Genomic DNA, 26,989 nt, shown 5'->3' with positions numbered 1-26,989 from the left:
CAAAATAGGTTAAGATGGATTACCCACCAGGTTGGTCTAGTGGTGAGCGCGTCATCCCAAATCAGCTGATTTGGAAGCCGAGAGTTCCACCGTTCAAGTCCTAGTAAAGCCAGTTATTTTTACACGGATTTGAATAATAGATCGTGGATACCGGTGTTCTTTGGTGGTTGGGTTTCAATTAACTACACATCTCAGGAATGGTCGAACTGAGAATGTACAAGACTACACTTCATTTACACTCATACATATCCATCCTCTGCAGAATTATCTAAACGGTAGTTACCGGAGGCTAAACAGGAAAAAGAAAGAGGTTAAGATGGACTGCTATTGAAGAGTGGCAGAATAACATTAAAATATTTTGCAAGAAGGATGTTTAAAAGTTTGTTTACTTTTAAGTTTTTATCCCTTGAAATTTTTTGCTCAAATTCTTTCTAATATATAATAAAAAATTTTCACTGTATGGGTATGAACCCTCACAATTTTTTCAAAACATTTCCTAGAACATTTGTTTAAAATCTTGTGAGCTTTTAATTTTTAAATTATTTGTAAAAATGGATTTTAGTGAATATAAATTTCACCAATGAAACATCAACGAAGCTTCCCTAAATAGCATCAGGGTTGTGATAGTAGTCATACAAAAAGACTAACTCACTTTATCTCCTTCGTACAGATTTAAAAAAATAAATTTTGCAGATTCTCAATAGCAGGATTGGAATTAATTTGGAAAACTTTAAAATTTTTATTTCTTGCAATAAAACAATTTCTTACATGGGATGAATGCAATTGATGAAACTACTTTTTAAGTAGTAGTAGTTTTGTTTATCCTTACTATTATAATACCTAATCGTAAAATCTCTTTTTAAATTGTGGACATATTAACTCAAAGTATATTTTTCATATGATTAAAAAAGATAAATTAAGGATAGGTCCCTTGATTAAATAATAGTATACGATTTTTAAAATATATATGATTTATTTTTTTAAATTAATTAAAATAAACATTTATAAAAAAAAACTATATAATTTTGCGATTAGTAATTGTATAGCTGAGAAATAGGTTCATCTGTCTTCAAAAGTTATGTCAATTGATTTGTCTGGAATTCTATTCATTCTGTACACCATTCCAATTTGACCTGAATTAGATTTTAACTTGAAATACCTTAACACCTGAAAATGAAGAAAAATATTAAAATAAATTAGTAGAACAGTTTTTCCACTTTTATATCTGTTTTTCTGATACCTAAATAACTTAAAGGATGTGAGTTTTAATGTATACTTTTAAAGTAAATAATGTTGGCAACTTTATTAAATCTTTTCAGCTTTATTTAAGCTTATCTCTATTGAGTGCCTGATTAATAACAAGGGTTATTGGTAGGCACCCATGCTATTAATCTGACTCCTTATGAACTCTCTGGAGCAAAAAACAGTGCTTGTACAGTTATACAAGGTCACCATCTTATTAAGCTCCAATAAAGAAACAGCTGCTTAACCAGCTCCCAATAAGTGCAGGGAAGGTTTATGAAACTTTTTTTAATAATACTACTGTTTTAAAAAATGACGAAGTTAAGTTTCCACCAAATATCACATGAATTGAGGTAGCAGTTCTGCAGGGTGAGGGGATGAAACCATTCCTTTATTCAATTAAAAGCCATTAAATACTAAATTAAACAATTTTAAAAATTGCCATCACTGGACTAAAGAGGGGGAACTGTACCCCATTTAGTTCATACACCATTTTTTGTATGTATTTCTATTTTAAAATACCAAAAAAATTAAGATTTGGATTATTTTTTAAAAAAATTTAAAGAGGCAATGAGATGGAGTTGCTCTGCATTTTTTTATTTGTTTTGGTTACAGGTTAGATTTTTAAATTTATTACTACTACTACTACTACTACTACTACTTTTAGTCTTTTAAAACTGAATTGGTGAAGGTTTTACCAAAATTAATCACTTCAAGGTATTCGTCATAATTTTAAGGAGAATTTTTTTAAACTTCAATACCATTTACCTCCATATAAATGAGCCACCATATTAAACCTAGATGTAATCTTGATTACATCTTCACTTCTTCCAGATATTAAGCAGAATAGACTAAACCATATACATTCAAACATACAGAATTATATCAGGCAGCCTTAAAACATCAAGAAATTACAAGCACCCAAAATTTTGATCAATTAATATATTTTTTCTTATCCAGTATTCTGCTATAAAAGCCGGGATGGTAAAAACCAATTAATAAACTGATGAAAGATTAAATATTTTTTCTTCAACAGTAAGTGTTTTAAAGTAGAATGTATAAATAGTTGTAATTCAATAACCTTCAAGATTTTTTATCAATTTTCTGCTGTTTTTTATAGCATACAATTGAAGTGTGTATCTAAAGACTGAGCAAGATATTATTAATTACTCTGTTTTATGCTTTAGTTCAAGAACGTGATGAAACCATTTATATGGCAGTACAAATTTATACATACTGCTATAAATGGCTTCACCACATTCTTGATATGATTCTTACTTCAAAGGTCACCTTTTGTTCTCATTAAAAGTATTTTGTTTTCCAGATAATAAGGTGTACGTACTGTCCAGTTATCCAAACTTTGTAACAAAATAGTAGTAAATTTTGAAAAAAATATATTAATAAACTTAGGAACAAAATTAACTTTTTTTTTGGCACATGGAACAAAATATGTGATCCTAATAGAACTTTCTGCACTAAATTCAAATATGTAATTACATTTTCTCCATCATCCATAGTTCTTTAGTAATAAACTTAAAACGAAATGTAAGAATTTACATGCATGCAGGGCATTATTCAATTTATCTAAAATGTGATATTTATTCTTTTCCTTTTGTGTCTGCCATGTGGAACATCCCTCTTTAGTGTTCAACAACAATCTGTAAGCTTTCTTGCAATCCACTGTTGCTGGTACCTGTTTTCTATGAGTGAGATTTTCTGATGGATGCACTTCCTGTGCTAATCACTGATATCACAGATTACACATAAAGAAGTCCGAGTGTGAAACCCAGACATCAATTTTTACGGCGGCTATATCTGATACATTGGTATAATGTAATAATTCACCCACAATGTTATGGTGGTTGGGGGATCTATGATTTCCTAAAACCTTTTGCATAACACTTTTAAACGACCTCCATGCAGACTTTTCAACTTGGCTTGACAATTCTTTGAATTATCCATCTCTAATCAGAGTTCTTATTTGGGAACTCCCAAATAAGAATAGTTCTGAACTGGTTTTCAAAGAATTAATGAAGTCTATAATCTGTTTTTATAATGAAGTGGAGCAAAGACAGCATATACATTGTTACAGTACTCAAAACTATTTTTTTTTTTTTTCATAATATAAATCTTCAAACTCCTCCTGATGATTACATTAAAAAAATGCATTTTAGTGCCAATATAGAGAAGATTCATATATAGAAAGAGGATTCTGGTTCAAAAGTAGGATTATCTTGTTTCTCATGTTGAAATTCAGTGACTACCACACATTACAATTCACTTTTCCAGTCAGATGTGATGGAGCATGCGGTTCAAGTCCACACTACTGGCCTTATGGCAGATGACAAATTCAGGTATTGCACTGTGTGTTTGAATTCACTATTTGTTATTTATATCTTGATAATACAAAAATAACAGTCTGACAAATGGTCTTGTGGTTTACACCATACATTGGTATGGGAAAACTCATGTGCCGATTACCCCTAGCCAGTCTGACATACAGGTCAAACAGCAGATGTGAGGGACCCTGTTCTTATCTTGAACCCCCACTTTACACCCAAAATATAGTTTACAACATTTTTTAACTAGTGGAGTCAAACCTTGTTGTTGTACGTATATCATGTACATATAGCTGTTGTCTTCATATGACATAATGCTATCTTTGTAGCACTCCATGTTATATCTCATTTAAAATATTATTTTCTGTACATCAGTTATCCCTACAAAATATACCATAGAATTTTGCAAATGCAATATTTTATAAATGTTATCACACAAAAATTGTAGGTAATAGAAAAATTCCGATAGCATTTTTGATTTCAGCATAAAAAGTTACATTAGGGACACAATAAAAGCCTGTATTTATTATAAAGTACGTTGACATTAAATTATTAATGCTTAATAATCTATGTCAATATACTTTTTTCCTTAATTTTTATTTTCTCACATGTAAAAGAATATCTATAAATAAATTAATATTCTTTTAGGGTTGAATATTAGCTTTTGTCACTGTGTAGTAACCTTACAGAGGAGGGAAATGTGAACAATTTTATAGCTGCATGTCCGATACTAAATGAAATAAGGATCAAGCTTTTAATAAAAAAAAAAAAACTGGCTATCAGTGAGTTAAAAGGTTTTTTAAATTGGAAAAACTAGACAGTTTTGAATAAATATTTTCAGAAAACACTAAAGTGTATCAACTAATTAAAAAGTTTAGTTATTATTTTATTTTTAATGTATGCAAATTTATTTTAATTTAATGTATTAGGAAATATAATTGTTCATTTATTTATTTATGGTAATCTCTCTCTAACAGCCTGATTGCCAACAGTGTTGCCTTGAATTTGTGTACGTAACGTAATTTTTTCTGTATAATGTTAATGAAAAAAGTAACTCCCAGGATATTTGTATTTCTCAATATCTTGAAATCACTTACTACTTAAATTGAAATATTAAATGCAATCTCATGATACCCATGATCACACAAAATATAAAGCAAATTTGAATTTGCTGTGTAACACCCATGATTCTCTAAATATAATGAATAGTATGTTGCAAACTCAAATAAAAATGTATCCAATCAATGATATCCCATTCCAAGAATAACATTTAAGGGAGGAGATATCTTTTTATATTTTTATGATAGAAAACTTGGATAGAAAAAATCATTAATAAATTTAAAATTGTATAAGGCTATTAAGTGCTGGTCTATCATTATTGAACAATGAAGTTTCTGTATCATTATTGATGAAGTAAGTTTTCCAGTTATTGAATTCCTGTTTATAACAAAATTTTTGTTTCTAACAAGCTAATTTTGTGACCTGTTTCCAGGCAATGCCAACTTTTCTGATCTTCTACATTTATAAAGTGAAAATGCTCTTTTAGTCTAGTGTCATTCTCTCTATTAATTTTCCTAAGACAAACAAGTTGCAATTATAGTCTTTACAGATTAATTTATAAATTTTATTGATGTTTTCTGTAATATTTTTATCTGTAATTTTCTGAGGAAGGAGGCCGATTTTCTAGATATAGCCATTAATGTTAAAGTTGAGATTCAAAACAGATATTTTTACTGTCTCCTATACAGAAGGCAATATGCAACTTTTTCCATGCTGAAACCAATCCTTCTTTTCCTTTGTTCTGAAATAAGGTTATCTGGCCAAATTTGATAATTTTCCTGTCAATTTTATTCTGTGTGCTGTCAATGGTTTCTTCAGTACCATTAAACCAATAAACTCAGCTGTACTATCAATAAAATTCATTACTCTGCTTATCTGCCAGAGATATTATAATGAAGATACTATCTTCATTATGTCAGCCAGAGTAAATAACTAAGTAGCAATGGTTCTCTAAAAAACAATTCATTAAAAGTTGCAATCTTGTTATATGAATGGAAAGTCAGTCACTGGTGATATATTAATTAGCATATGTATTAATTTTTGTAAAACAAAAGTGATTCAATCCCTTTATAAAATTAAAAATTAAAAATGGAAACATCCATTTTGACCATCCCTGAATTCATTTTGACTGATTTCGGCATAATGTCTATATGTATGTATCTCGCATAACTCAAAAACAATTAGATTAGGATGTTGAAATTTTGGATTTAGGACTGTTGTAACATCTAGTTTTGCACCTCCCCTTTTGATTGTAATTGATTTGACCAAAAATGTCCAAAAAAAGCCCAAAATCCAAACAATTTGGATCTTGGACTTTTTCTTAACTGCAGTAATGAGTCCCCATTGAGAGCTTTTCAACGATATACGATATATGACATAAGTGGTACTTATTTTCATTGGTTCCAGAGTTATAACCAAATAAAATTTTAATTAATGGAAATTTTGATCTTACAAGAGGAAGGCACATCGGTTTAAATTCAACTTCCATTTCCTTTTTTTAAATTTAATTTAAATATTGATTTATCAATAATTATTAACCGGTAATTGTAAAAAAAATTTATGATAAATAATAATACAATAATAACAATAAAAAAAAAAAAAAATGAAAAAGATAAGTTATAAGAGAAATAAAATGTTATGTACTTTTAAAAATGTGTATATGTAATTTAATAGACATACAAGGAAGTCATGAAGTGTCCACATCAGATGTTTTTTAATGAATTTACTATCAACTGTGGTCGATGGTTTTTTGAAAGGTGAAATGCATATTATTTTATGATTAAAAAGATAACATATAACATTTTTAATTAAGACTATTGCAAGTATTTATACTTTTTAATACATTAATTTTTACTCTGCGGTTGCATTTCTTACTAATACATTTGACTGGTACACCAGAAGAAAAATTTTTAAATTATCATATTTTGTTCAGTGAAATCAGTATACCCTTTGAAGGTTTTTTAATCAAGCAAAATAAATTGGTTTCTTTATCATCTCAAATGAGCTAAATCAACAACACTAGCTACTAGATACATTATATGTGGAACAATGACAAATTAGCTGAAAAATAGCTTCCAAAATATCTTTCAGAAGCAAACTACATTCCACAGTAAGAAAGTGAATCGCTGAATTTTAGTTTTACAAAGGTTTTAGTGGACATTAATAAATTTATACCTCGCATAGTAAAATAACCATTTCTTGAACTGCTAAGTACCTTCCTGGACACATTCTTGGACCATGACCAAATGGCAAAGACGCAAATGGATGGACACTTTCTCTAGTTTCTCTAAGCCACCTTTCTGGAGTATAATTTTCTGGTGAAGTGAAATATTTTTCTTGTCTTGATGTAACAGAACTAAATGATGATACCATTGTCTGGAAAAGGGAAACAAAATATAACAAAATTTTTATGTTGGCACAGTTAAATTTGCTGGAGACTCAGAGGAACTTTAATAACTAGTAATAGAATAATCTCACATTAAGAATTTGAAGTGAAATCAATCTTACTAAAGTTTGGTGAGAATCTACATGTTTTAAGAAAACTATTTGAGATTAGTCTATTGAGTAGACTTCTGACCTTTTTTAGATGGTGCTAATTGTTATAAAAAAAGTATGATACAAAAGTTTGATCAGAAGTTCATCTAATTTTTTTTTGTTGATAAAATTTGAATAATCAACTTTGCTTGTGTATGTGCAAGTAATTTCAATCAAGAAAAATATCTTAATCCAACATTTTTCCAGTATTCAAAATATCTTTGAAATGCACTTTCTATAGCTTTTGGTTCATTCAGAGATTTTTATTTAATGCTCACAAAACACAGTTACAGTACTGTTTTGGGCAAAAGGTTGGTTAATGTTGTGTGAACTTACACGCTGTCATGGTTCAATTTCTAAGAATTGACTGTTTATAAATCTGGTGGTTTTCTAAAAATAGCTTGAAAAAATATAAAATGTCAAAGTAATATTGTTTATTGAATTGAAGAATACTTGAAAGATTACATTTAGGTGATTGAACATTTGTTTTAAAGCTGGGTTATTAGTTACTGCGCTTATCATCACTTCCAAATTTCATCATATCACAATATCATTTTCTGATTATCTGCCACGTTGGTCTAGGAATGAAACTTGTACATCAGCTGAATTTGATGTCAAGAGTTCTCAGGTTCAGATCATAATAAAGGTAGTTGCTTTTATTCAGATATGAATACTACATCATGGATACCAGATTTCTTTAGTGGTTGGGTTTCGATTAACCACATATCTTAGGTATGATTGGCCTGGGTCTGTACAAGACTACATCTCACTTACAAATCACAAACAAGGGATGCGGCTACCTATGGCCTCGAATCTAAAAAGCTGCATGAAATATCTGGAGACTTTCAGAATATTTAAAAGAAAATAAATAAATATAATTTTCTGATCAAAATTTAAAAATGTCATAACATACTTTGCAGCTGTTTTTGTCTCTCTCAAAACAACAGTGAAGATTTTTTTTAATGAATTATATAGATACCAGCCTCTTCAGCAACTGATTAGCTATGATTTTTTACAACTGTTTCAAAAATCATTGATGTTCTTGGTCTTCTGACTATCATCATCATAACTGATTTATGACCACGTTGAAAGTGCTCTAAATATTAATAAACCTGCTTGTCATATATTCTAGACTCAATGTGATTTTACCTAATGAAAATTATAGTTTACCTCCTCGCTGAACTGGATTTTCAGGTAATGCAAAATAATCTTCAACACTGGTTGAAGACCAGTGTTGAACCTCCAACTATCAAAGTGCCTTAACTATGGATGATTACTGGACAGATGGATTACAATGAGAGTACATTACAGTGAAGGAGGAAGAAGCAAAAGGACAAGAATCACTTCCTAAACCAACCAGAAATGTGAAAAAATGGAAGAAAATCCAGTGAATTATGGATCAGTTTTCTAATAAAATTTCTTATACAATCACTTTTAATTAATCTGCACAACTGAGTTTGGGTTAGATGTTTTTAACTTTGTAATTCTTTATGAAAGAATTAAATCTGAATTGTAATCCATTGACTACCTAGTTCTGATAGATCACTATCTCCTACTTATTAGCTAATAAGAAATATGTTGGGCTACCTAGAAATCTGTATAAAAAATACTTTCTTAGTATATCTGAATTTTATTTTGTCAAAACGACTCACAAGATTCAATTTTTTACATTGTGGATAAATCTTGCTGCTATTTGGTATTATTAATATTATTAACTATCTCACCTTAAGAAGATCCAGTTACCTCTTGGCATACATCTACACCTATAATGTAAAAATAAAAGTGTGCTACCTTACAAAAATAGTTTTTATATAAACATTTTTTTACAAGCATAGTTTATAGCATTTAAACATACATTTTCTTCAAGTCTTAATTTTTTACAATCATATTTACTTCAATTAGTTGTCACCTAGATATAATTAGTTACTTAAAGAATTGAATTTTGTCCATTTTTCAAATGTGTAATGGCTGAAGTAAAGTTATAAATAAAATTCTATTATCATGTTAAAAATTCAACAATAACTTATATGGACAAATTTACAGGTTTAAAGCTACAATTAAATCTTTTCTTTGTGATTTAATAACAGCTAAAAACAAAAACGATAAAACAGAATAATTGTTTTTTGTATGTGACTTTATACTGATAACATTTTAATAATTAATAATACTTTCTACAATGCTAACTGTACAAGCTGTGTAAGAAAGAATTCAGTTAAGTTAAATTTACTTTTTTACTTAATGTTAATTTTTTCTGATAGACTATATACTTTCAGTATGTTCGGCTATATGAACATAAAATATTAATAAAAATATTTAACACTACTATTAATAATAGTTTTTTCTTAAATCACGTTAGTTGAAATAAAAAAATATAAATCTCATCAAACACACACACACATACATACATACATATATATATATATATATACATATTAACTTACACCAGCTGGCACATGATATCCTCCAATAATTGCATCCTGGGCTAAGTAACGACCATTAGCTCCTGCAGTTGGATAGAGACGTAATGTTTCTTTAATACAAGCTCGAATATACTTGTAGGGTGATTTATTTTCTACTACTTCTTTGTATGCTTCAGACTGAATTCTTTCATCCTTTGCTAATCTGTACATAGTAAGAGCTAATGTAGTCGCTGTCTGTAATTTACAAGAATGAATAAATGAAAAGTATGACCTTTGTGTAACATTTCATATAATTTTAAATTGTTGAGTCTTTGTCTGAAAGGAAATGGATTATGTATCCCTTTAATTTAATAGAAAAAAAAGTGAGGTTGTAATGTGCATATTTTATGGATTGTCTAGGTGTATATATGAATGCATAGTATATCAATTGATATGTGGAAGGTTTACAGATATATAATACAGATTTCTTGGTTTAGGGCTCATAAGTGACTATACATTGTTTATGTAATGAGATACCTGTAGATTTTACATTTAACAACTGCCAGTGTTAGAAAACAACAACAAAACAGCATTCAGGAGCAGTACTGAAAAACAGTTAGCATTAACTGGTTTGACCAGCTCTCAAATAAACAAAATTCCTAGAAGTGAAGCTGGGACTTCAACTGTGCCATCCAACTCAATGCATTATAAAAATATACCGGGTGTCCCCACGAAGAAGCTTTCAGGATGTGTTAATTCCAGAAACACTTAATTTTTGAATTACAGCTAGCAAAATATTTCGCCTGGATTTCAGCTCTTCTAATTTAAAAAAAGGCCTAATATAATTTTTGGGACACAAATTAAGGAGTAAACAACTTGGTGGTTTCTTATGTAATTTGGACTGGGAAATAGGATAAAACAGGTTGCAGAACTGTAACCGTATATCTGAGGTAAAATACAAAATTTGGTGTCAAAAAAAATTTTTTTTAGGTTTGTAGTAAAATAGCTTTGTTAAATGACTAATAAATGCAGAAGATTTAGTAAGACAATTTGTAGAGAATTTAATTCTGAGAATATTAATGTAAATACAGCCAATAAAAATTAAATAAAAACTTTTAAAAATCGGTTTTTCATTGAAGCAAAACAGAAAAAAACAGACAAAAATTCTGATTATTCTTTCCGTACCTAATAAACATTCTTTGGTGTATCAGTATTTACGAAAGAAAGGGTCATTTCCAACATGTTTGTTTTCTGTTGAACACCAAGTAAATCTTCATATGATTCAGCATATTCAACATAGCCCAGGCAGTAGTACAAGGCAAATTTCACCTTGTACTGGTTTGTCATAAAACAAAGTGTGGCACATCCAACAGAAAGAAAATATTTATCCTTTCCACCTGCAGAAGGTTAAAAATTTGCAGCCAACAGATTATCCCCAGCGGTTAAACTGGTGTCATTGGCTTCTAGATGGCTTCTGATAAAGTGAATTCAATTTTATTTACTTTTTAATTACATCAGGTAGAAAAAATTAAATATGTTATAGGCAAAAGTTTTTTTATTACAGTATTACTTTAAAGCAGCGATTCTCAACCTTTTTAGCTCCACAACCCCAAAACATAAAAAAAATATATAATGAATATTTTCCCCAGCACCAACCCAATGAAACCTAATTAAAACAATTTAGATGCATTGTTAGCGACAGGTATGAACATCCATGTATGAAGTGTACAAACATGAGCAATTTTCAGGTTCCAACTTGATATGTACATGCTCTTTGTAATTTTATCAGCTTGCATAATATTTGTTGTGAGTGTCATTTTCAAACATGCATATGATATGATTGAACACGTTGTGTTCTCAGCAGTATAAAAGAGATATAATATAAGGGATTACAGAACATCAATTTAGTTTTGAATGTGAAGCATGCATCTGTTGCCTTTATTTAAGTTTTTAAAAGCAACAGTTTCATTGAAAATAATAATAATTGAGGTTTCGGTTTTTTTAGTGTGAGATCAAATGGTGCAACTGTTGTGGTTTTTAATTAGATTCTTATACAAAATGGATAAATTTGTGAAAAAATGGTCAGTTATCTACACCCAGTGTTTGATTGGTAAAAAGACAAAATTGTACTAGGACAGTTAATTAAATTATGGTTTTATCTCATTAGATGGAAAGCCAACATGCACTGTTTGCTTTAAAGTCCTCTCTGTTAAATTCAAAGCATGAAGCCATCAAAATTAATTTGACACTTGGAAACTAAACATCCAGATCATAAAAGCAAACACTTGAAATGTTTCAAAAGGTAATTACATACTTTCAGAAATCAACAAGCTTCTATTTGTAAATCAAACCTTACTGAAAAAAGTACACGTGAAGCATTTTATTTCATAACATTAAGAGTAGCTAAGATGTCAAAATTCCATACAATCACAGAAACCTCATATTGCCTGCTGCAATTGATATGGTCAGTGTTTTAATAGACGTGGAAGCAGAAAAAAATTTCTGCTTTCTGACACAGTAACAATACGAATCGATGACATAGCTGCCGATCCGATGTTTGTGATCAGATAATTCAGCAATTGAGATAAAAGAAATTTTTAGTATTTAACTTAATGAATCAACAGATAATAATTGCAAAGATTTCTTAATTCTTATGTTTTGTGAGATATGAATGTGATAGGGCAGATATGCTCTTACTACAAAAAATATGACGGAAAATCTCAGACTCTTTGTAAAGCTGTCTAATTTTATTAAAAGAGAACTATTACAGAATAGATTTGAGCCCTTAACTATGCCATGTAATGGGAAAAAAGAAAAAAAATCTCTTATTTTCCATACAGACGTTAAATGTTTATTGCAGGGGAAAATTTTAACCCGATTATTGGAATTGCGAGATGAATTTAATAACATTTTTCCAGTATAAACAAATACCATTCTCAATGTTTTTACAGAATACTGAGTAAATGTTACTGCTGACTTAAGTAGCTGATGTATTTTCAGATTTAAATAGCTTGAATGTGAATTTACAAAGTTGTGATAAAAACATTTTATTAACGTCAAACAAAGTTCATGCTTTCATTAAGAAGCTTGATAACTGGATTAGTTGTCTTCAAAGCAGAAATTTTGATCTGTTTCCACTCACGATTATACTGAGACAAATTTGAATGAAGACACCATTATCATCAAAATGTCTGCTAATATGACATTATAACTACAATTCACATCTGATAAATATGTTTTGGCTTGCTCGTCGAAGTGAATATGGAAATTTAGTCACAGAAGTATTGAAAATATTAATCCCTTTGAGCATATCTTATCTCAATGAAAATAGTAGTTTGTCTATGGTTGTACTAAAAACTAAATATAGGAATTGTCATTTATCACTTAAAAATAATTTGCTTTTATGTGTTTCTAACATAGAATTTTTATTTGGTTCTGTTTATCATTTTCTTTTAAAAATTATATTTGTATTTATTTAACATTTTCTATTGACATAAATTTTTTTCAATGTAATTCCATTAATTTGTAATGTAAAACAATTGTTACATGGAAAAATTATAAAACAAATAATCTGATTACTTTAATTTTATTCTATTCCACTACACAAGCATCACTTTAATTTTTCATATTTTGATTCATTTTTACTTTCTTGGGTGTAGCTTTATTGCTGGAGAAATAGCATACCTATAAAGGAAAGTATAGTGATTGGCGACCAAATTCTGGGATCAGGGTTTTTGCAAATGCCAATGTTTCAAGAATCTCCTTAGCCCAAAAAAAGTTAAAGAAATATCTGGAAGATGTTTGTAAGTACATATGTATATTGGCCTGTAATTTGATTAATATTTCCAGGCTGATGCAACATAAATTCTTTAAAAACTGGATTAAAAATTTCTACACATGAGGCACTGATGACATTACATTCTACACAAAATTAAAATAGTGTAGGATTACTTTTCCCCATTTTTAATTTTTGACTTTTAGAATAGAGAGTGTAGAAATTTTAGCTTTAGTATAATGAAAGTACTTATTGTTATTTAAAATTCCAGAGTTTTACGTTGACTGAATTTAGTGGCAAGGGGATATTTAAAATATTTCTTAACTGTTTCTTTTTCCTCCTATCCTGGAAACTGCTTGACCAAAAAAGTTGAAATTTGACTCAAATACTTAACTTATATAAATATATACCAGCTTGGGTCTGATTTTTGGTCCCACTGGACAAATGGTCATCATGGTACTCATATTTTGTAAAATATCTTTTCTCTTGGTAATAGCTACACACATGATTTTTTTTCTTTGTTAAAGAGGTGGAGGAACCCTATTTGCTAACAGGTTCCGCAAGATATTATTAAGTACGTATCTGTTCCTGTGCACTATTGACTAAATCTCCTCCCCTGGCTAACCACCCCTCCTGGAGACTGCTTATTGGCATTACTTCAGGAAGGGGAAGCCCACACACATAATCAATCACTGCAAGCACAACAGGGAACACCTAAACAAACATGCACTCACCAAAAAACTAAATACAAAAAGTCACACACAGACAAGAAATTAAGCCAAAAAATTAAAAACTATGCACACAAACACCAAACATGCCAACAGATCAAGGAAAAACCAAAACACACACACATCATACAGACAAGACTAATGAAATGCAATAAAGCTACAAGAAACACCCAACAATACTATAACACAGTACTTAAAGTACAAAACACAGTACTTACCAAATGGAGACTATCTATCTCTGATATAACAACGAGAGACACCATTGGGCACCACGAACAGAGTGCCCACGGCTTCGTTGCACCAAGGTGACCTCCAAGGTGCTCAGCCGCGAGCCTGTCCGACCTGGCACCCTCCGACTCCTCTGCAACATATAGTTTTGCTATCACCTTCCTAGTGAAATCTTCCACAGCTCTCCTCACCTTTCAACAGGATCCCTTGCGTTTCATTTGGCATGAACATTTAATTTGGTCATGACCCAGCGTGTCTAACATTTCCAAGCGATCCTGTGTGAAACACAGGCACCAGAAATATATGTGCTCTGGGATCTCTTCTTCCTTGCACTCTGGGTAAATGTATGAGTGGTCTAAGTTAAACCTATAGAGATATGATCTATAGCCACCGTGGCCCACAAGTTACTGTATAAGACTGTATCCCAGCAAGCCATGCGCCCTCGCACACCACCTCTTTCAAATCACCAATGAAGCGATGTGTCCACTGATCCCTCACGCTTTGGTCTAATCTCTCTTGCCACAATTCCATGAGCTCAGCTGTTATTGTCTAAATTACCAATTTCCTGTCTACAAGCTGCAAATCCCCCAACTTGCTTATTCTCTTCCGCTGCAGCAATACCAAGTCTATCGGCATATGTCCGGCCAGCACTCAAGGGACTAATTCAGGATATCAAAATAAACAAAAAAGTTCATGTGAATAAATGCCCTATCTCACTTCATTTTCCAACTGTCCACCATTTTGTGTTTTTTTGAGTAAAACTTTACATCTTAACAACTGATTGAGATATTTTAATGAAATTTGGAGTCATGTACCAGACAACAACTTCTACTAAATAAATAAGTTTAAAAATTCCAAAATGCCAGTCATTACCATTTTTTAATCTTTAATAGCTCCATAAATATTGGTTTCATCAAATAATGCTCATTTGTTCAAATCAGTGGGCAGACACTGAAATATGTCTGAAATTATTAAAATGGATTTCAAACATCATGCAAAACAGGCATAAAACTGTCTGACTCAAAATTGATCTCTGGTAATACTATATGAATCGTTTAAAGTACTGAAATTTTACGTCTATTAGTTTTGGTGGGAGGGGGGAGGGAATGATATAATTGGCTTAACTGTTTTAGAGATTTTGTTAAATATTTCCAAAATGGATTACAAAGAATATATGAAACTCAAAAAAAAATATTCTTTAACATAAGTTCTAACTCTGTTAAATTTTGGTTCTGATCCAACCAATACCCAAACCAGATATAACCATACCCAAAATATCAAAATTGTCATTTAGACTTTTAGATTTCTCTTAATATTTCTAAACCAGATTAACCATTTAGCACCAAATTACACTGAAGCATTTCTCTGCATGAGATCTTAATTTATAAAGTTTTAGGTCCTTATAGAAAAGCAGTTAGGGCAGTACCTGATTACACATTTTATTAATCTTCTTTTAACATTATTACATAGATTTTATATTAAAGGGAGAAATTTAATTAAAATATTTCCTTACAAGAGAAAAATACAATAAGTTATTAATTTTTACATGATTTAAAATTGCTAATATGGTGCTACTTCCACGTAGTGAAATACTGTCAAAACCTCTAGCAACACTGTAGAAACCAATCTCTAAAATTGTTTACTAAATTCATTATCTAAAATCGAGTTCCAAAATCATTTTTTAATTGTATTTTACTTTTTATTTTTTAATTAAAAATAATAAGGTCATTAACAATTAAATACCCAAATAAATCTATTACTGGTGAAGCCAGGCATGGAACGTAATCCTTTGCCAGCTTATAAGTGTGAAAAAAATCTTGTTTTACTAACCATAAGAACTTTTCACAATCAGTTTTAATTTATTTCTATGACTAACTGTACATTTTTATTCCATACAGAATAAATACTTTTTATAAAAATTCAGTGACTAATGAAATTAAATCATGTTAATACGGAATTATTTAAGTTCTGAAGTTTTTATTTCAATGGCGGACTATGAACTGTATTAACTTATAATCTTATTAAAGCAGTAATATTTAATGAAATGGATGAAATAAAGGATATAATATAAACCAACTGAGGACATTTTTTAATGAACCAGCTTTTAAATAATCAAAGTTAGGATAATACCAAGAACTTATGAAATTTACTTTAATACACTTAAGAAACATTTTTCTGACAGTTTTCATTAATTAAAAGCTCATACTCATGCAGGAAATTTTAATTTGATTACTTTAAGATATGTAATATTTTTGATTATGACAGCCAACAGTACAACAATAATTATTTTAAATATTAGTTTTTTTTTATAACAAACCAAACCAAATTTACTTTTAGTGTTTTAAAATATCATGTCAATTCAGTTATTTTTAATGAAGATGATGTAAAAACAACTGAACACACTTTTGACAGGAGTTTTTAAAATGTTACATTAAATACATTTATTTTGGTTTACTATGAAATAAATAATAGTTTTATCCCATTTTAATATGTATCAAAACAGTTCTTGCTTAATTAATTTTAAATAGTTATTTAAAATTACTTACTGCATCTATTCCTCCTAGAAATATTTCCATTACTAATATATTTATATCTTTCTGATCGAGTGACTTATTATTAAACAATGATTCCATTAAGGGTTGATTATCCAGATTACTTTCTTTGAATTTTCTCATCAAAATTTCAGTTTGATTATGAAGTAACCTGCACATAAATTATAAAAATTAAAATTATTAATGAATTTAAAGGCTTGAAAATGTATTTAATATGCAAGGTGTGTGATAATTTTTTAGAACATCAATGAAAATACAATTATTCGACATATATCTTTTCAGGTAAAACATTTATTTGATATCGTTAGAAAAATACAACTTTTTGGACCTCCAAAATATACTCATTTTTTTAATTACTTCATTTTTTTACTTCCTAATGTGTACGTTGCAATCTGTTCAACTAGTGAATAATAAGCAACCATCATAGCCCAATGAGATAAGGATGATATATATATATGTAAATGAGCTGTAATCTTGTACAGGCTCAGGCGACCATTCCTGAGACGTATGGTTAACTGAACCCCAACAACTAAGGTAGACTGGTATCCTTATTTAGTACTCAAATTTGAATAAAAGCAATTAACTTTTAACAAGAATTTGAACCTCAAAACCTTTGACTTTGAAAATCAGCCATTCAACTGATTTGCGACGAGTTAACCACTAGACCAACCTGATGGGTACTTTACTGTTTGATGAAATTTTCTTCTAGCAAGCCATTTTTTCATATTTGGAAACATACACACAAATAGCACTAAATCTACGGAATATGATGCATGTGGAAACAACTCAACAAGTAATTTATGAAATTTTGCAATGCAATTGTTGCTGTATTAGCTGGTGGGCTGCCCTGATGAAATAGTACTTTTTTCTTTATTGAATGCAGTTATACTTTATTTGATTTCATCATTCATTTAATCTAATAATATTGCGTAATTTTTTTTGTCATAAGTTTTCCTTTCTTAAGATAAACAACTTTAGGGGCAAAAACCTGTCAAAATTTAATTACGTTGGGAAATTATGGTACTTTGAAGCTAAATGGTAGGAACAGCATATTACTGGAGAATTTTTTTTTGTATTAATAGTTAACAAATATGCCACAATATAATACTTTTCCTGAAAAAAAAAAAAACAAATTAGCCAAAAACAGAACAGTCAGAATTCCCTGAAAAAACATTTTTGCCTGCTTCCAGTATCATAACGTGTGCAAGTATCTGCAATATACAATCTTCTAGAAACTCATGCTAAAGGGGTATGAAAATATCATCTGACACTTTTGTTGATTCTTCATCTTCTACCACCCATCTCTTTAAGCTTCATTCTCCTCAAATTTTAATCCTTATCCTGACTCATTTATTTCTTGAACTATCTTTTTTCTTATGCACTCTATTTTTTCACTCTAACAACTGAACTTTTCTGTAAAATTCTGTTAAAATATCCTAACTGAGCAATTCATTGAAAATTGCTGAATTGATAATTTTAGTTTTAAAGTACAGAGTCTGATGATATTGTTTCTTATATCCTTTATTATTCATGTGTGACATGTGTAAAGCATGATGCACAAGAGACATAATTCAGCACTATTTTCGTAGAGAGTAATAATGCAGTACAACTAGCTCCTGTGATGAAAAAAAAGTAAAAGTGTAAAAAGTAAAAGTAAAGTAAAAAATAAAGTAGAGTGTTTAATGGCTGTAGTCTGGATCTCACAGTTTCAATTCCCAGAAATCAACTCATAACTGTTTTTCTAAAGAATAACAAACCACCCAAAGGAAGTGCAAACGGTCCTAACTACTATTAGAAGATACTTTAACCAATGACAACTGTTTTCTAACAAGGTCAAAAACAATTTTTTTTACGTTATTTTAATAATTGCTTTCAGATGATAATTTATATTATGTTGATAAGTATTTTAGATTAATAATTGGTAAGTAAACCATTTACATTTGCTATTTTGGTGGATCATTATTAATCTTATTTAATATTTCATCTGAAAAAAAAAGTTGAGCAAGATTGGTTTTATTAGGTTAGGTGGACTACTGTCTATTATTATTATTATTAAATAATTTATAGTGTTTATTGTCAACATTTTTATAACTGTTTACTAATACTTACCGGTGAATTATAGCATGAGAAGATTCTAATTTCCTGTACCCTTTTGTCTTAATAAATTTCCATATTGGTGGCTCCATAAGAGTTTGATAAAGCCCATCCATAAAGCTTATACTTGCCTGTATTACTTCTTTTGTTTCAGAACTTTCTTCAAGACAAGGAAATAAAACTCCAGGGCTCATAACTGATATAGCTAAAAGGAAAAATAATTAATTAATAGTACAAAATTGATAACTAGCAACACAGTTAATATTATGAATAATAAAGAATATAAATACGATTTACATTTGATACAATGCTCTATATATTACTGTTTATACAATATTGGTACTAATTATCAGCAGACAGTGTGACTAGATATATACGTTTTTGACAATGTTTAACTATTAAATTAGTCGTTAAGTTAAACAAAATAAATTATTACTGTCCCAGGTAAATATTAAACTGCCTTACAGAGCAAATTTTTTCTTTCTCCTCCAGGGTCTTTCAACCTAAACTCATTTATATTAATATGTATCAGATTTTAAATCTGATATAAATCAGAATTTTTTTAAAATTAACTTTTGCTTTTTTTCAATTTTATTTTTTTTTGCTTTGAGTTTTTTTTTGTTTTTTATTTTTTGCTTTGAATTTCCATTTTATTACTATGATCTCATACATGCTTTTACACCTATAATTATCTTGCTTCAAAGTGGAAGGCCATTCTAGGTGAATAAGTCTCTTCACCATTATCAGAACAGAAACAGTAAGCTCTTTGAGAATTAATTTAATAAATAAAAGAATTATCAATAAATTTCAGGCAAGAGTAGAATTTATATATATAAAAAAAAAAACACCTTGTAAAAGGTTTGATAAAAAAAAATGTGGAATTTTAGTTTTTTCAAAAAATCTTTATTTATTCATCAGTATTGATTTTGTCATCTTCAAAGTATTCCCTTTCAGATATAATACATTTATGCCAGCACTCATTTGAAGCACCTCTGGAACGAAGCACCTCTGGAACGCAATGGTGTTTAGCTCCTTCAGCAATTTTGTCTTTATCTCTTCAATGTTGGCAAAACATTGTCCTTTCATAGTTCTTTTCAGCCTGGGGAATAGAAGAAGTCACACGGAGCCATGTCTGGCAAAATGAAGGCTGAGGCATCATAATGGTGTTGTCTTTGGTCAAAAATTCACGAACAAGCAGAGTGGTGTAAGCAGTGCATTATTGTAGTGTAATTTCCATCAACTATTATGGCACAAATCTGGGTGTTTTCTTCAGATTGCTTCATGTAAATGGCTCCAGGTAGTACTCCTTATTGACCATATGACCTGGTGGTAAAAACTCATGATGGATTAAGCCGTTGAAATCGAAGAACAAACAATCAGAACCTTCATATTCGATCAAACTTGACGAGCTATTTCTTGGCTCTTCAGGAAACTAATTGGGTGATTGGGTCTTGGTTTTGTCATCATACCATACACCCATGTTTCAACACCAGTTATGACCCGTTTGAGCAGTTTTGGATAGTCGTTCACTTCATTCAGCACTGCTTTTGATTGAAATTGAACAATTTTGGAAAAGATTTGCTGCTACACACTTCATGCCCAGGACATCTGTTAAAATTACCTGGCATAAGCCAAATGATATGTCAACATCACCAACAACCTCTTAGATTGTGATTTAGTGATTGTCCATAATTATTTTCTTTTTCTTTTTTCGACGTCATTGGTTACTGATGTGCTGGGGCGCTTGTTACCTTCAACATCTTCACAGCCCTCTTGGAAACATTTGTACCACTTGTAAGCACATTTTATTCATACAAAAATTGCCAAAAGCATCATTCAACACTTCCAGTGTGGTGCTGTAGTTATTCCATTCTTAAAGCAAAATTTAATCAAATTCTTTATTCCGTTTTTTCCACACGTTAAAAATTGCTGACCATACCAAAACATGTTAACCTTTTTGACAGCCAATAATAAACTACGCATTCAATATGGCTACCAATGTAAATTTATATTAGGGACAAATGTACCAACACAATAAAATAAATTATGACAGACTTATACAGTCTGAGAAATTAAAAAATTCCATATATTTTTTATTAAACCTTGCTTGATAAAGAAAAGATATCTTTAGAAATCCAACAAAAATATTCAAAGCAACAAAAGAGCATGGATTGGGATTAAATAAGGCAGGAAATGACTAGATCAGAAAAATCATACAATATGATGAAGCTTCATTGAAGTAAAAATTTAAGATAGTAAGAAATATATGCAAAAAATTATTAATTAATTAGAACATACTGTACATAATAATTAGAAATATATTTATCAAAATAATATGAACTATATTTTTGATTGATGTGATACAATTTATTCTTTACAATATATTATAGTTTAATTTTTATTAAAGAAACAACTTTAATGTGCTTGATCTATAATGATTGGATTAAACTATTCTAAAATTTCAACAATATACTGTCCTATGAGAATATAATTCAGTAATTCATTTTACTAGACAAAATTAAGAGAAAATTTTTGCTAAAATAAATTGGAAAATTCTTTTTGGAAGTTATTGCTGCCAAAAAATTATTCTCAAATTTCTATTGAAAATGTAATTTAATACTATATTATATTTTTGTAAACACAAACCACAGAGCAAAGTTTCTGGCTGGAGGTATACTTAACTTAAAGAATTTAAAACAAATTTTTTGAAAGCTGTACCTCCAGTACAATCTAACTAATTTTTAAAATAAAATTCAGTATACAATGTTGTTTAATTTTTTATATAAAAACACTTATTTATTTTTGAGCTAATAAATTCTTAAATTGCCCATAAACTTAATAAAACTCACCAATAAAAGCTATAGAGAATTTCATTTTGAGTAAATGGAATAAATAAATTAAAAACAAATAGTATTTTAAAAAAAATCAACTTTTAAGTCAAATTATTTATTTTGCTTCTGTTAAATACTGGCTTAAGCCCAACTGCAGTCACCTTTATTCTTTTTTTTCTTTTTAATGTCATGGTGGTTGGTAAAGAGGTAAATAATATATAAAATGCTAAAAGTTGCCCTCTAATTGGCATTCACACAAATACACTATGATACTGATATATATATATATATAAAATCTGTAGAAATCTAATAATCATTTTTAATGATTTTAAAATAATTAATCTTTTTAACCAATTTAAAATGCAAAAGTGGTTAAAGCACTGTTGCCGCCAATTTAAACTCTACTCAATGGTTAATAAAACATAATAAAATTGATTGGCATAGTATAGAAAACAGCAATTCTTATCAAATCAGTCTTTAAACAGCAAACATGCAAAGAAAAGCAAAAGATAAAGAACATGCAAAGTTCTTTATACAGCAAAGATAAAAACTGGCACAATCACATGTATACAAAAGATATCACAATTGAAGCTTAAAGTAAGTTTATTACCATAAGGCTACAGGTAATAAGAATACCAAGATACTGGAGTTAAAGATAAAAATTAATTACTTTTCAAATATGTCAGTGATACCAAATAAAATATATTAAAATAGGAAATAATGAATATTTCTCATAAAAGATTGGAAGAAGCATAAATCATATGAAGATTCCAGAAAGAATGTGATGTTAGTACAAATTTTGAAGATACAAATATCAACGAACATGTATGGCAGTTAGGCAATAGAAAACAAAGAAATAACTTTACCTTCAATAGTAAACCTTAATAAATGTTGAAACACATCAGTTAATAAATTATTTTTATCTTTTTTATTTTGGACATAATTTATAAATCTTACTGCTACATCTTGTTGTCTGTCTTTATATGCTTCTATCACATTTTTCTTAAGTAAAGGCAATAAAGCTTGCCGAAAGTGGTACCATTCATCGCCATTTCTGAAAACATAATATGATTTATTGGTAAAAACATAGTAAGAAATTCTGGATATACTGTTATTGATTTATTATTATTTTAAAAGAGATTTGAATAATCTAATTCTTGACCAAAGAAGATTGGATATCTGTTTCTTATTGAAGAGAGTATGAATAAAATGTAATTTTAAATGTTAAAAGGTATTATTAATTAATGGAGCAGTATGATTCCATCTTTTATACCTGGAAGTATGCACCTAATGGATTTCTCAGTTGTTAACAGATAAACAATATTACACATCTGCACCACAAACGTTATCTTTACATAAAGATATTCATTTACTCTCCTGCAAACTGTTGCTTCAGCAGGATGTATTTACCAACACATCGTTTGCACTGTGTCCTACAAATCCCATCCTACTTTATTGTAACTTTGTTTTCATAGTGAAAGGTTATGCCTCATTGAGCTGCCACCCAAAAGTTTTAAGTAAAAGGAAGAAAATGGTCTGTTACAGTTAGTTTTAATTAGAAAGTACAGATTAAAAAGCTATTAAATAATACACAGACTATTAACTCTACAGTCTTTTAACTACAGTTAAAATGTTAAATGAAATACATATTTAAATCAGCGAAATATTTCAAAGGACGTTTTATCTATCCATAAATAATTTTTAGAGTCAATGTTGTCTATTTTACTTAAAATTTAAGTATAGAATTAAAATATTGTAGAGTGAATAATCACTCTATTATTTAATAACTTTCTATTCTGTACTTTGAATTAAAGTACTTGTTGGACATGCTGGGTATTCTGCTTGGTCTGGCTGGACACCACTAAACAATTTACTGTCAGCTACAGAAAGTCACCACTGTGACTCACTGCATAAGCGCGTATGAAAAATACACCAGTACAAAATCTGTAGTTGACCTTAAATTGAGTGTAACTGAAGAACAACTCAACCAATCTTAATCACATTCTCACATGCACACCTTCAAATACACTACTATAGTATATATAAATTTCAATGAAACTGATCCAATAGTTTCGGAGAATTTCAAGCCTCAAATTTTATACACTGGCCTACACACACACACATAGGCCAGGGTTTTATATATATAGATATATATAATAGAAAATTACATTTTAAGTGAACATTTTTTTTTTCATACTTTTCATACCTCAAAACTTAAAGAAAATTCAAGTTAATGATCTTAATAACTTACAGTAATCTATAAAAAAAAAAAAAAAAAAATTACCCTGGAACAATTCCAATACTTCCAAATGTGTTTTTTCTGTAATGAATCAAAGCTGGAAATGATGGACGATGAGGTTTCCGTCCTTCATTTAAAAATAACGTTCGAGTATCATCTGCATTAGTTGTGATTACGTAATCTTCACCACCAAGACGAAGCTTAAATACTGGCCCAAGTTCTTTACTGAGGTCATAAACAGCTTCTGTTAACCGTTCAGTTTTATATTTTCCTGATTTACAAACAACCTTTATTAAAACAAATGGAATTAAAACAACACAATGTTTTACTGTAGAAATGGGTGTCACTATTTTCTTACTTTATACTATTCTGTTCCACTATCTGTCAAGTGTACAGAATACTTTGACAATAATACTGTGAGGTGTCCTAGGTTTACATTATGTAAAACTGACAATCCTTCTTTTTACAAAAAGAAGTTGGACAAGAATTTAATAAAAAAATTCATTAGGGTACGGTAGGGTAGGTCTTACCTATATAACCTGCAGTAGATATTGCTTCAGAGGATGAGATGAAATAACAATTCTGTAGTGTGTGAAAATGGCAAGCCTGACTGGTTTCAAATCCTTTAAGTAATCCTTAAATCCATTAAGTAATACTTAATGGTGGTCCGGAAGGCTCTCACCTATATAGAATCCTGTAGTCAACATATAGTTAAATTTAATAAATGAAATATATATACAACACCATTGAATACTGCTGAAGAGTTTTTGCAGTGATAGTCCAGCTTTTAAAGTTTCTTCAATTTTATAGAAATGAAACCCACCAAAATAATAAATAGTGTGTTGAAAGTATTAACAACATAACAGTCATGAATTCAATACAATTTAATGATACACTTTATCAGTTTACTAAATTTGAAAAAACAAAACTGATCAAGTATATTATTTGGAAACTTAGTAAATAAGTTTCATGACTTCTTAAATATATTTTTACTTTTTTTCTCTCTAAAAGGGTAAAATTTATGTTAATTATGTGTAATCAAAATTTAACATTTGTTTTCTATGTTCTTGTCCATAATTGTCAGCCATGATATTAATTTGAAATATAAACTTTATAATGATGCATTTTTAATGCAGTCACTAAGGATGGTTAAAAATAACTGAAGACTTACTTTTTTACAGTTAAATTTTTATGTCATTTTATTAAATAGTTTGGTTTGATGTTTTATTTCAAAAGTTTAAATTTCAGATTAACTCATAAATGTTTTTCTACTCATAACTAATATTAGACATGAAAATAAAAAAAAACTGAAATAACTATTTTAATTATAATTTAAAAAACTATGTTGAATTAAAATGTTAGTAGTTTTTTTTTAATAAATATCACAGCTTAACTAGGAAAGTAACGTGTATAATTTCTAGTACAAATAATTTTTTTCATTTCAGTATGAATACATTATCATAATTTCTTTCTCATTAACATACTTGAAAAAATTCATCCAAGGTCTTAGTAATAAACCAAACAATAGATAAATAATAAAATAAAATAGTTGTAAATGGCATCTTCAAATAACCAGAGTTTGTGCTCTGTCAGAAAAAAGTGACATTGATATAAAAATGAACTGCCACTTTTAAATTAATTAGTTTTTTAAATTATGAGCACTTGATTTAAACATTTTTCCTACTTATTACATTAATTATTTCTGTGCTGAAGAAGTAGTGCAATATAATTATTGTATTTAATTTAAATATCAATTCTGTTATTAATAAGGTATGTATAATTTTTATATTTAAGTTAATTAGATGAAATTAGCAAGCGTTAGGTTCCGTAGTTACTTTTACACGGATTTGAATACGATTCTGTTTTTTGGTGGTTGGGTTTCAATTAACAACATATCTCAGGAATGTTCAACCACTCTCTTTTTTCGTTTATCCTCTGGAACCACTGTCAGGTATTACTTCACAGAATGATATGTATGAATGTAAATGAAGTGTAGTTTTGTACAGTCTCAGGTAGAACCAATCCTTGCCGGTCTCCTTAGCGCGAGTGGTAGCGTCTCGGTCTTTCATCTGGAGGTCCCGGGTTCGAATCCCGGTCAAGCACGTCATTTTCACACGCTACTTGTCGTTTGTCTCATCCTCTGAACCAATACCTAACGGTGGTCCCGGAAATAAAAAAAAAAAGTCGGAGATATGTGTTTAATTGAACTCCAACACCGGTATCCACGATCTAGCACTCAAATCCGTATAAAAGTAAATGCCTTTACTATGATTTGAACCTGTGAACAGTCGACTGAGATTATATAAGACTTCATTTACATTCATACATTTCATCCTCTGAAGAAATACCTTACGGAGGTTGAACAGAAAAAAAGAAAAGGTTAGGTATAACGACTATGTATACTTAACTTCGAACGATGTCAACACAACCTAACGCTCCCTAATCTCATCTAATTAACATTAAGTATACAAATTATATAAAACTTATTAATAAAAAGTGATATTTAAACTAAATACAATAATTAACATAAAAATACAAACAGAAAATAACGAAAATCGAGTCTCTCCTCGGTTTACACAGAAGTACCTGTACCTAATAATGTTTTAGTACATGATCAAATATTTTCATTTTAACTTACCGTTTGGAAAAAACAAATACGCATGACCTAATATAGGCCATGAGAATGGTGATGGTATTTTTTCGTATGAGTAAACTTCTTTAGTTGTAAATCTTCTTTGGGTTTGAAAATGAAACTTATGGAACACAACTTTGTTAGTGTCTTGTAAATTACTGCGGTAGAACTTACCGCCGATATAGCGTAGCAAAGGAATTCTAGATCGGTACATTAGATATATGATTGAAAATTTACTGTTTACCCTATGTAAGTTTTTAAATTTGAAGAAAATAATCAAATGCAGTAATTTAACAAAAGAGGACAAAACCCTGCACTCGTTTTCTTCCACTACCG

General features: G+C 29.5%; 1 protein-coding gene across 3 annotated transcripts; it reads right to left on the bottom strand.

Moving 5' to 3' along the window:
* Positions 1-964: 964 nt before the first annotated feature.
* On the bottom strand, positions 965-26,989 carry LOC142328859 (putative cytochrome P450 49a1). Of its 3 annotated transcripts, none has more exons than XM_075372979.1 (8): positions 26,660-26,989; positions 24,067-24,292; positions 22,649-22,836; positions 18,967-19,156; positions 16,852-17,008; positions 9,617-9,829; positions 6,816-7,016; positions 965-1,167 (listed from the first exon to the last, which is right to left on the bottom strand). In XM_075372979.1, the coding sequence occupies exons 1-8, from the start codon at positions 26,865-26,867 to the stop codon at positions 1,060-1,062; spliced, it is 1,491 nt and encodes a 496-aa protein (XP_075229094.1). In that variant the 5' UTR covers positions 26,868-26,989; the 3' UTR covers positions 965-1,059. The 3 variants fall into 3 exon arrangements, with proteins under 3 accessions (XP_075229094.1, XP_075229095.1, XP_075229096.1); XM_075372980.1 differs by having other exon boundaries at positions 24,067-24,308; positions 26,660-26,833; XM_075372981.1 differs by lacking the exon at positions 965-1,167 and adding an exon at positions 8,900-8,938 and having other exon boundaries at positions 6,914-7,016.

Source organism: Lycorma delicatula, chromosome 8 (genome assembly GCF_047948215.1).
Source record: "Lycorma delicatula isolate Av1 chromosome 8, ASM4794821v1, whole genome shotgun sequence".
Classification (NCBI taxonomy): Eukaryota; Metazoa; Arthropoda; class Insecta; order Hemiptera; family Fulgoridae; genus Lycorma; species Lycorma delicatula.
This window is presented reverse-complemented; position numbering and strand designations above follow the sequence as displayed.

What these genes read in the sequence shown, in the direction of transcription:
- LOC142328859 (XM_075372979.1), bottom strand. Translation starts at nt 26,867, where the DNA reads ATGTACCGATCTAGAATTCCTTTGCTACGCTATATCGGCGGTAAGTTC. An exon ending in ATTAAGGTTTACTATTGAAG is followed by an intron (nt 19,157 to 22,648) that starts GTAAAGTTATTT and finishes TTTTCCTTTTAG; the next exon opens with CTATATCAGTTATGAGCCCT. An exon ending in TGGTTATTTTACTATGCGAG is followed by an intron (nt 1,168 to 6,815) that starts GTATAAATTTAT and finishes CTTCATTTTCAG; the next exon opens with GTGTTAAGGTATTTCAAGTT.